The sequence below is a fragment of the Protopterus annectens genome, chromosome 13.part0 (assembly GCF_019279795.1).
Source record: "Protopterus annectens isolate FY-2018-M chromosome 13.part0, PAN1.0, whole genome shotgun sequence".
Classification (NCBI taxonomy): domain Eukaryota; kingdom Metazoa; phylum Chordata; order Ceratodontiformes; family Protopteridae; genus Protopterus; species Protopterus annectens.
The window spans coordinates 567,012,327-567,024,305 of record NC_056747.1 but is presented as its reverse complement, the minus strand read 5'-3'; the positions used below and the strand labels follow the sequence as shown (position 1 = coordinate 567,024,305).

The following is an 11,979-nucleotide window of genomic DNA, read 5'->3' as shown; positions in this document are numbered from 1 at the left end:
TCCTTTTGTAGAGGGGCATCTAGTAACTTAGCTTTGACATGATCTGGTAAAGTTTGTTCCTTGAGCCAGGCATGTCTACGTATGACTGATCCTGTAACAGCAGCTCTACATGAGGCCTCTAGAGCATCAAAACCACATTGCAAGGCATGTTTACCCACTTGTTCTGCACTATGCATCAAATCCTGCAACTCCAAGTCTGGTTGTTCAGGTTGTGACATTTTACTTCTCAATTGTGATAACAGAAACTGGTGGTACTTTAGCATATGGAACTGGCAGTTTAATGCCCTCATGGTTAAGGCGGCCGAGGTATATACCTTTTTTCCCCACCTTTCTAAGGATCTGGAATCTCTCTCGGAAGGTAATGGATTTTTAGCAGTGGAGGCCTTAATTCCCTTGGGGCCCTGTGAGATAGTTTCTGGGTCAGCCACATGGCTTTTGTATAGAAATTGGTGTGAGTCAGGAACCCGGTAGTACCTGTCAGGCTTGACTGGGGCTGGAGGTAAAGAATCCGGGTTAAAGCAGGCCTCCGAGTACACATCTAGTATGTCCAAGACAGGAGGTATAGCCAGAGGCCTGTGCTGAGGTAGCACGAGAAAATCCCTAAGCCTTTTCTTGGAATCTGAGTACTCTTGGCCTTCCCAGTGGAAGTGTTCCCTTGAGGTATGCAAGGTTTCCCCAAATGAGTAATCCTCTGGGGGGGATACAGAGGGAATGGACTCCTCTGCATCAGAATCTTCAAAAGGGGAGTAAGAATGTTCCTGTTCATCAGAGTGCTCTGATATAATGGAGGCCTGATCAGAGGAGGGGGATTCTTCCTCCACTCTGGGCCTTTTGTCCGGGGGGGGGGGGGGGGTTGAGAACCCCTGATAAGAGTAATTAAATCCTCAGACATTTTAAGTATCTGTTTTTTAGGCATGGGGCCTGGAGATGGACTCTGTGTAGCTTGTCTCTTAGAATGCATGGCTGCTTTAGACTTAGTGAAAGCCTTGATGGAAAATAGAAGAGGAAGGTCTGAAGACACCTTGAGAGGAGGCAGACCTGTCTACATTTTGAGATTCACCACCAAGAGTGGCTTCGGTATCTGTAGGTGGGGTGTTGGTCGAGGAGCATGCGACCTCGGGCACAGAAGACACCGCCAATGAAGTGTCATCGGTAGTCAGTGGCTGCGTAGGCGCCTCGCTGAGAACCGGACCACCTGTAATCGGCTTTGGCGTGGTGTCGGTAGAGGCCGCGGACCTAGTGTGTCGGTCCTTATCTTTGCGCTTTTTAGTCAAAACTGGAGTCGGAGTATCCAACGACATAATATAGTTAAATTTTTTGCCAAAATAATGCTGGGCGAACTCCGCCCGACGCTTAATGGTGCGTCTGTTGAATGTAACAAAAACGACAGACCAAGCCGTCGTGGTCTGGGCCTAAACAAGGAATACAGAGGGAATGAAAATCCTTATGCGGCATTTGCTTCCCACACGAAATACAATTATTAACTTTGGCTGACATCGGTCTGAGGCAAGAAAAGTTTCCCCAACGGGGTACTTAGCTTTCAAGAAGACTTCGGTTGCAAAATGTTCGTATTTCAGGAGCTGGCCGACCGGCACTTGCGAACTGCTTCTGCTTCGGGCACCACGCGGCAAGAAAGACTGGAGAAAATGGCATCGGCTGGTTCTTTTATACCCCTGTCGCACGGACGTCAGGGAAGAAGCGACGACAACCGATGCCGGACCTAGACTTTGGAATTCGGCCAACCGAGGATCCGCCTGACGGCAGGAGAACCCCATCTGTTATGACTGCAGCTGTATGCACGATGAACATTTTGCTGAGCTGGTGGCTGTAAGGGGAGGCAAACAGGTCCACCTTCGGGGTACCCCATTTCTGGGTCACAAGGCTGAAGGTGTTATGGTTTGCCACTCGTGTGGGTCTAGGAGATTTTTGCTCACGTTGTCTGTCAGAGTTTCGGTTTCCTGTCAGGAATTGAGCTTGCAGGTGAACATGCTTGGCTGAGGCCATGTTCCAAAGGGTCATGGCTAGCCTGCAGAGTGGCTAAGTGTGGGCCCCCCCCCCTGCTTGTTGATGTACCACATTACTGTGGTGTTATTGGTTTTGATTAGTAGCGGCCCTGGAGAGAGTAGGGATCTAAAAGCTGTCAAGAGTGTGCTGAACAGCTAACATCTCTTTTTGGTTGATGTGCAGAAGAACTTGGTTTGGGCTCCAGTGGCCATGAATGCACCTGCCGTCCAGGTGAGCATTCCAGGCACAGTCTGATGCATCTGTGGTTAGGGTCTGGGTGGCGTGGGGTTGTGAAAATGGAAGTCCCTTGTGGTTGCATGCTGTGGCCCACCAACCAAAATCTTTTCTTAGACAGGGTATCATAGGTATAATAGTTTCCAGGTACTGAGAATGTTGACACCAAAGGCTTTTAAGTACTATGGAAGTTTCCTCATATGCAGTCTGGCATTAGTAGAATGCAGTAGGCCATGAACCCTAGAGCTTGCAGGATTTTCCTTGTGGATAAGTGGGTTCTGGTGGCAAGTTGAGAGAAGTAGCCTGTCAGGCTTGCTTTTCTGGAGTTAGAAATGCCATCTGAAATGCTGTGTCCAGGGCTTCCTCCCAGGAATACAATTATTTGACTGGGGACTAATTTGGATTTCTTTTTGTTGATCGTGTACCCTAGTGAGGTTAGTAGGTCCTTTACAAATGTAAGATGCTGTAACAGCTTTTCCCAACTGTCTGTCTGAATCAGGCAGTCGTCCAAGTAAGGGTGAATATTTCCTTGTCTGCAAAAAACAATGGCTGGAGCCAGACATTTTGTGAAAACTCTGGGAGCAGTGGATAAGCCAAAGAGAAGTGCAGAGAACTGATAATGTATAGATCCTGCCCTGAAACGTAGATATGTTCTGCAAGAATCTCTGACTGGGATATACAGATAGGCCTCTGAGGTCTAGAGTGGCTACCCAGGCATCTTTGGATACCATAGGGAGAAGCTGCTGCAGTGTGAGCATTTTGAATTTTGGTACCACCAGGAAGGTGTTTAGAGTAGATAGATCTAAGATTGGGCGTCAGGTGCCCTCTTCTGTGTACCAGAAAAAGTCTGGTATAGAACCCTTGGCCTATCTGGATCTGCAGGAAAAGGGCTGAACTGCCCTCACGGAGAGCAGGGAATGAACCTGGTTTTGTGCCTCTGCCCACTGATTTGTAGGAAGATCTGGGAATCCCTTTGGGGTTGGCAACATGTGGAAATAAAATTTGTACCCCTGGGACACTGCTGAGGATCCATTGATCGTTGGTGATGGAGGCCCAGCTTTCTGCATGGGAAGCAAGTTTTCCTCCTAGGGGCACGAGCAGATGGGGAGAGGTGAGAGGAGGTGTTGAGTCATTGGGAATTCTTTCCATAAGGGGGTGGCTTAGCACTCTCTGGTTTAGAGGTGGAGTTACTCCACTGCTTAGATCTCTGCAAACCCTGAGATTGCTATCTGGGGGGGTCCGTTACCCCTAGGTCTAGTCTGAGGTGGCCTTGAGGGGGCTGGAAAGGACCAATGTTTTGAGGAGCAATGCCTACTGAATCTTGGAGGCTGAACTTGCAAAAAGTCTTTAAATGTCTGCATAGACTTGGCTTTTTCTTCCATATTTTTTAAAAATCTCTGCTGCTTTGGTGCCAAACAGATGGTCTTTGTTTAGTGGTGTGTCCAATACTTTTTGACATGATTTGGCAAGGTCTGTTCCTTAAGCCAAGCATGACTTCTAAGTACAGAACCTGTGACTGCTACCCTGCAGGATGCTTCTAGGGGGTCAAACCCACACTGCAGAGTATGCTCACCGATTTGACTTGCAGAATGCATAAGTTCCTGTAAATCTATTTTCTGCACAATCAGGGAAGGTAGATCATTTTTGTTCAATGAGTTCCATGGTATGCTGCTGGTATTTCAGCATGTGGAACTGACAATTTAATGCTCTAATGGAAAGAGTTGCACAGGTATACACTTTTTTACCCCATCTGTCTAAGACTCAATAATCCCTGTCGGAGGGGGTATGATTCTTAGCTTTTACTCCTTTAGGCCCTTGGGAGATGACCTCTGGATCAGCAGTAGGATTCCATAAAGACATCATCCTCAACATCCAGCACAGGATGTATAGCTAAGGGTCTGTGCTGGGATAAATCTAAACATTCCCAGAGTCTCTTTAGACTGAGGATAATCTTGGCATTCCCAATGGAAGTGCTCTCTCAAAGTATGTAGGGTTTCACCAAAAGAAAAAAACCTCTAGAGGAGAGGCAGAAGGAATGGATTCCTCTGCATCTGAATCCTCATAAGCAGATAAAGGCATGTCTTCATAATTAGAAAAGTACAGCTGTGTACACTTACCATAAATGTAGATGTTCGAGTATTCACTGTTGCAGTCATCACATTTGGGATAACTGCTTGCAGTAGCCCTCAGTTGGCCTGATTGACAAAGTCTTGGGTCCTGCGTCAGTTGCTGTCCATTCTTCCGTGCCGTCTGGTCGTCAGTGGTATAAAAACATGCAGCAGACGCCATTACATCAGTTTTTCTTGTCCCCGATGTCAGGTGCCCCCTAATGGGAAGCAATTAAATCTATAAACAAACAAGGATGTACCTCCAAAAAAAAAGAAAATACACCAAAAGGCTATTGAGCATAGTAAAGGAGAGTAGAGATATAGCCAAAAAAAGTAAGGAGGCTGGAGGGAGGGAAACCAGGACTGCAACAGTGAATACACTCGAACATCTACATTTATGGTAAGTGTACACAACTGTACTATGTTCTTTACGTTTCACTGTTGCAGTCATCACATCTGGGTAGATTCCCAAAGATAAGGATGGGAGGAGGAATTTAGACAGCATTAGGACCAGCTATAAGGCCCTGAAAAACTGCAGTGGCAAAGTCAGCTCTGGATTTAGAGAAACATGGCAGATGGTAATGCTTGCTGAAAGTATGTACAGAACTCCAGGTAGCAGTTTCTAGGATGTCCCTGGTAGGTACGCCTCTGAGAAAGGCTGTAGAGGTAGATGCAGCCCTGTGGGATAGGTTTTCCATGGTGCTTGTAGCAGAAATTAATGCAATGGCCTATCTATTTGGAAATGGTTTGCTTTGAAATAGCCTTCCCCTCTGCACCAGCAGCAAATGCCACCAGCAGTTGTTCAGATTTCCTTTGAGGTTTAGTCCTGTCCAAGCAGAATCTAAGTGGTCTGTGCACATCTAAGGAGTGCAGTATCCGTTCCCCTTTGTTCTGTGGATAAGGAAAGAAGGTTGGCAAATGAATGGACTGATTAAGGGCCACACTGGATACTACCTTGGGCATGGACGGATTGGTCCTGAGGGACACCCTGTCCGCAGGAAAGATGATGAAAGGCTCCACAGCCATAAGGGCCTGTAATTCAGATACCGTTCTTGCTGTAGTGATTGCTAAAACAAAAGCTGTTTTCCAAGAAAGGAATTTTAAATCTGCAGTAGCAGCTGGCTCGAAAGGAGGAAGAGTGAGTTTCTCCAATACAAAGTTAAGGTCCCAGGCTGGAGTTGGAGTTGTCCTGGGTGGTCATAAATTTTTGGCCCCTCAAGAACTGCTTGGGCAGTGGATGAGAGAAGAGGGGAGGGTTCGGTGTTATAATGAGATAAAATAGCTGTGGCATGAATTTTGGAGGAGAAAGACAGGCCTTTGTGAAGCTTCTCGCTTAAGTATTGTAAAATCTGAGGTAAATTGGGCACTGTTGTGCTCATCCCTTGAGATTGGTTCCAGGCACAGAATCTTTTCTACTTTTCAGTACAAGATTTTCTAGTACTAGGCCTCCTTGCCTCAAGTTATATCCATCACTGGTCTATTGAGGGATGGTAAAGGAGAGTTTAGGTAATTAGCCAGGCTGCTAGATTCAGTGTGCGAAGCTGAGGGTGCAGAATCTGGTTCTCCTGCTGAGACAATAGGGTAGGAGTTTGAGGCAGGTGCCATGGGGCCAAGAGTGACACTGCGCAAGAGGGGGTACCAGTGCTGGCGTTGCCAGTCTGGTGCAATCAAAATTTTCCTTGGTTTGTCTTGTTTGATCTTTAGTAGTACTTTGGAGAACAGAGGCAGAGGAGGAAAGGCATAAACTGATAGGTTTTTCCAGCTGAAGGACAGAGCATCCACTTTCCAAGCTTGCTTGTGGGGAGTCCTTGTGCAATATTTGCCCAACTGTTTTGGGGGGAGGCAAACTGGTCTATCTGGGCTCCCCCATTTGCTTGTCAACATGTTGAAAATCCTTGGTTCCAGTTTCCACTTGTGTGGGTCCAGGTGGTTTCTGCTTAGTTCGTCTGCCACTGTTTAGTTTTCCTGGCAGGAATTGAGCTTGTAGATGCACTTGGTAGCTCATGGCTGTGTTCCACAATGCCATGGCCAGTCTGCAGAGACGGTAAGAATGTGTACCCACTGCTTGTCTATGTACCACATAACAGTGGTGTTGTCCGTCTTTACCATTAATTGTCCTGGAAGAATGTGATCCTTGAAGGCTGTCAGAGCATTCTGTACAGCTAACATTTCTTTTTGATTGACATGCAGGCGCATTTGACTTGAGTTCTATTTGTCCTGAATGCAATTCCCTGCCAGGTGAGCCCCCATGCATAGTCTGATGAGTCTGTTAGGGTTTGGTCGGCAGGGGGTAGTGTGAATAGTAGTCCCTTGTTTTGGTGGCAGACCTCTGCCCACCAAAGGAACTCTAGGTGTAGGCAAGGTATGACAGGATTCATTGCTTCTAGATCCTAAGAATGTTGACACCATAGGCGGTTTAGATACCATTGTAGTTTCCTCATATGCAGTCTTGCATATGGAATTAGAAGAATGCAGGAGGCCATGAACCCTAAATGCTTGTAGTATTTGCCTTGCAGACAGCAGGGTTTTTGTGGCCACTTGTTTGAAGTAGGTTGTCAAATGAATTTGTTTCTCTGGAGTGAGGAAAACCATCTGGGAAGTTGTATTCAAGCTTGCTCCCAGGAATATAATTTGTTGACAAGGTACCAGGTGTGATTTCCTTTTGTTTACGGTGTACCCCAGACAAGTCAGCACCCTTTGTACAAAGGCCAGATGATTTAAAAGTATGTCCTGGCTTTCTGCCTGAATTAGACAATCGTCCAGGTATGGGTATGGCATGGGTATATTTGAATATTTCTTTGCCTGCAAAATGCAATGACTGGAGCTAGACACTTTGGCTTATATACTGCGCCCAGGGGATTCACAAAGGGCAGTGCAGAGAACCGATAGTGCATGTAGCCTGCTTTGAAGCGTAGGTATCTTCTGCAAGATTCCCTGATTGGGATGTGCAGGTATGCTTCCTTTAAATCTAGTGTTGCCAGCCAGGCATCTTTGCCTAGCATACGGGAGCAACTGAAGAGTCAGCATCTTGAATTTTGGAATCACCAACAAGGTGTTTAGAGTAGACAGGTCCAGGATAGAACGCCATGAATCGTCCTTTCTGGGTACCAGGAAAAGTCTCTAGTAGAAACTGTCCCTTTTCCTCTTCTGGTACCAAATGAATAGCCCCCATGCTTGAGGGAGAAAAGTACTTGCTTTTCGGCCTCTGCCCACTGGTTTGGGGATAGATCTGACCACCCGCTTGGTGGTGTTAATGCGTGGAAGTGAAATCTGTATCCCTGGGACACTATATTTAAAACCCATTTGTCCTGGGTAATGAGTTCCCAGTTCTTTGCATGAAGAACAATCTTTCCTCCCAAAGGGGCAGTCAGTTGGAGAAGTGCTTGGAAGTTTTAAAAAAAGTCATTGAGACAGTTTACCATAAAGGGGAGTTTTATTACTCCCAGATTTGGAAGTGAAGGCCCCCACTGCTTAGTCCTGTGCGTACCCTGGGACTGAAGCCTGGGGGCTCTGCTGCATCTGGGTTTGGACTGAAGATCTGAAGAGGCAGGAAAAGACCAATTCTTGGCAGGTCAATGCCTACTAAACCTTGGAGGTTGTACTTGTAAAAAAAATCTTTAATGGTTTGCATACATTTAGCTTTTTCCTCCATCTTTTTAAGAACCTCTGCCTTGTTGCCAAACAGGCGGTCCTGGTTTTAGGGAGCATCCAGTAATTTTGCTTTAACATGATCTGGCAAGGATTACTCCTTAAGCCAAGTATGCCTTCTAAGTACAGACCCAGTTACAGCAGCCCTGCAAGATGCCTCTAGTGAATCAAAACCACATTGCAAAGTATGTTTTCCAACTTTTTCAGCTGAATGCAGTAAATCCTGTAAATCCTTATCTTCAGCACAAATCAGGAATCAAAATAATTTTCTGTTTAAGCAATCCAATAATATGCTGCTGATATTTTAACACATGACACTGGCAGTTTAAGGCCCTAATGGCCAAAGTTGCTGAAGTGTAACCTTCTTACCCAATCTATCCATCGCCCTGAAGTCTTTATCAGAGGGGTTAGGATTTTTGGCAGTAGTAGCTTTAATGCCCTTAGGTCCCTGTGAAAGGGTCTCAGGAACCGCAGTAGGATTTTGGACCCTGTAATATCTATCAGGTTTTCTGGGAGCAGGAGGTAAAGAGTCAGGGGCCAAGCTAGATTCCGAAAAGGCATCAACAATGTCTAGTACAGGGAGTATGGCTAAAGGCCTGTGCTGGGGCAGGAGTAAGAAATCCCTAAGCCTCTTATTAGAATCAGAGAAATCCTGACATTCCCAACAAAAATGCTCCCTGAGAGTATGCAAGGTTTCACCAAAAGAGAAATCCTCTGGGGAGGAAGCCGAGGGAACAGAGTCCTCAGCATCAGAATCCTCATAGGTAGAGAAGGGTAAATCCTGGTCATCAGAGGGAACAGAAAATTAGAATCCTGGTCAGAAGTATCATAAGCAAACTCAGTCCTAAGTCTCTTAGAGGGGGAAGGCTGGCTTCCCCTGATTAAAGTAATAAGGTCTTCAACCATTATTTGTTTTTTAGGCATAGAAGCCTGACCATGCGGTCTGGGCGTCAGTTTTCTAGGCATGGTTCGAGTTTTAGGCCTTGAAAAAGAAGATGGCGTTGGTTTAATACGCAAGTTAGTAGGCTTGAATGCACCCTCAGAAGCCAGTGCCTGCACAGCGACTCCAGACCCATCCAAGGCAGAGACATCCGCAGGTTCCACAGTTAAAGCATCTCACGGCATACCGGACTCCAAATGGGTCTCAGTAGAGGTGTGCGAATCTGAAGTAGCGGGTATCCGGGGCTGCGAAAGCACCTCACCGAGTACCGGGCAAACTGGCGACTGGCTAAGGAGAAGCGTCGTCAGCAGCTTTGGACCTATGCGGTCTGTCTCTGACTTTATCTTTGCGTTTTTTTGGAATGTCAGTAGTCAGATGGCTTAACGAAGACACATCAAGATAATTGAACAGAGCACCAAAATATTTAGAAGCAAAAATATACCGACAACGGATAGTTTGTGGTTTAAATAAGGCGCAAAACAGACAGCGAGGTACGTCGTGGTCAGGGCCTAGGGCAAGGAATACAGTACGAATTAAAATCTTTATGAGGTACTTGCTTTCCACACGTAATGCAATTATTTACTTTTACTGACATCGGTTTAGAGCAAGAAAAAGTTTCCCCAACGGGGTACTTCGCTTTTAGTTGAAAACTTTGGTTCTGAAACTCTAAAGAAAATTTCAGGAGTCGGACGACCGGCACTTGCAAACTGCTTCTGCATCGGGCACTGCACGGCAATAAAGACCGATGTAATGGCATCGGCTGCATGTTTTATACCCCTGACATCACGGAAGGGACAGCAACCGACGCGGGACCCAAAACTTTGTTAATCAGGCCAACAGAGCTACTGCAAGCAGATAACCCAAATGTGATGACTGCAATAGTGAAACACGAAGAACATCCACAGAGTCGGACTCTTGGTCAGATAAAGGTGCTGGGGACAAGTCTTTCTTTTAGCAGGGGAAGGCTGGCTTCCACTAAATCAGCATGATAAGGTCTTCACCATTTTAAGCATCTGACTGTGGCAAGGAAACAAGCGCGTGAGCTTTTAGGTGTAAGCTTGTACTCTGGGCCTTAGAAACTCGGTAGTTTGAGAGAGAACTAAAGACGTGGAAGAAGTTGGTTTGTGTCGAATATTGGTAGTGCAAAGAACTTCCTCAGAAGCCGGGGCCTGCACATCAGCTCCGGACCCATACAAGGTAGAAACATCCACAGGTTCCGTAGTCAAAGAAGAGTCTCGCGGCATACCAGACACTGAATGGGTCTCGGTAGCGGTCTACGAATCCATCGATGCAACAATCAGGGAGTAAGCGCCTTACTGAGTACCAGCGAACTGGCGACTAGCTTAACGGAAGCGTCAGCAGTTTTGGACCTGTGCAGTCTGTCTATCCTTACATTTTTTCGGGAGTCGGATGGCATACCGAAGCAATTTCAGAATACGGAGATTGAGAGTAAAATTATAAAAGAATCACAGGTGTAAAGCAGATGCCCTATGCGGACTGCCTAAAAAAAACTCCAGCTATACTCTGTCGCATATCGTCTACTCCGAGGCGATCTCTGCTTAACATACTAGGCCATGTCAAACCCAGAGCTGTTGGACATGCTACACTTAAAGAAATCCCAATCCCTCAGAGAGACACGCTCCAGGGATCTAAACCTTGTCATCACAATGAACCAAACATGCTGGAGGTATAGGTTCCTGACCCAGAGACTCCCCCCAGACTCTGAAATAGACTGCCCATACATGTCAAGCAGAGTGCCTCTTTGGCCCTCTTCAAAATGAACCCTGATGAGTGGATGGGAGATAGGAATTCACCCCGGGAATCATGTCAGTCGCCCTGCTAGACAGGGGTCCAGGAAGTAAATACTTTGGGAAGAAATAGCCAGGGAACTGCTATGGCTAGACTTGTATAGGCCCCAGGGCAGATAGCCTAGTAACAACCTATGAACCTATTTAGCTACAATAAGGGCCTGATGACATATAGTTCAAGCGTTGAACAAGGCACTGGCAGCAAGGGACATCATGATCTAGGCCTAAACAGGTGACGCAGTAAGAATGGAAATCTTGGTGTGGTATCTGCTTTCCACAGGCGAGACAATTGTTAACTTTTTCTGACATCGGTTAGAGCCAGAAAAAAGGATCCTCAAGGGGTACTTAGCTTTAGAAGATTTCAACTTCAATTTCGGAACCGAAAACTCGGGTAGCAGCCGACTGGCACTCGTGCGAACTGCTGCTGCTTCGGGCTCCTCAGCAAGAATGACTGATGTAATGGTGTCGGCTGCCTGTTTTGATACCACTGACGACCTGACATCAGTCCTGGAGCGACGGGAGCTGACTCAGAAATACTAAGCCTCTGGTATTCAGGCTGACAGAGGGCTGCAACAGTGAAACACTAAAAACATCCAATGTTCAATGATGGCATTCGGGCTGAATGAGGGCTGCAACAGTGAAACACGAAGAACATCCAATGTTCAAAGATGGCATTCGGACTGGCAGCAAAAGTTCTAAGTATGCTCATCCGTACATCACCTTTATGCCCTACACCTTGTGTGGGGAGTGTGTGTGTGATGAACAAAGTATGTAAACACTAAAGGCTTTAGTATACTGACTGGATGTTGAGCTATTCTTTGCAGGAGATCCCTTATGCAAGAAATACTGTGACATCAATTAAGAAAATGCTTTCACTCTCTGAAAACGGGTTTTCTGTAATTTATGATTTCGTCACCAGGATATTCACAATAAACATTGAAATGTCTACCTAGGCATAGAGTTATACTCATCTTGACAATTTACTGGCTTACAGGATAACTAAATGTAAAGCAAGTGCAAAGTACTACCTAAATGCGACAGCTTTCTAAATCAAGTGCAATTCAAATGGTCCATCTTAGGCTTACCATCTTCTATAGCATTTTTGACCGCACGCAGTCCGTCTCTCACAGCATCTTTGATCTGTGTAATTGTATGTTTATTTGGCCCCTTGATAAGCAGTGTGACTGAACGTGGGTTATCACATTCCTCAATGAAAGTGAACTTCTCTTCACCCTAA

At 46.1% G+C, this 11,979-nt stretch overlaps 1 protein-coding gene across 1 annotated transcript in view; it reads right to left on the bottom strand.

Moving 5' to 3' along the window:
* The window catches only part of CCT6A (chaperonin containing TCP1 subunit 6A), a 1,157,445-nt gene that overhangs the window by 218,821 nt on the left and 926,645 nt on the right, over window positions 1–11,979 (bottom strand). Inside the window, exon 10 of the mRNA XM_044054211.1 lies at window positions 11,828–11,975. Coding sequence (XP_043910146.1) covers window positions 11,828–11,975 — 148 coding nt within the window. The remainder of the gene's footprint in view (window positions 1–11,827; window positions 11,976–11,979) is intronic.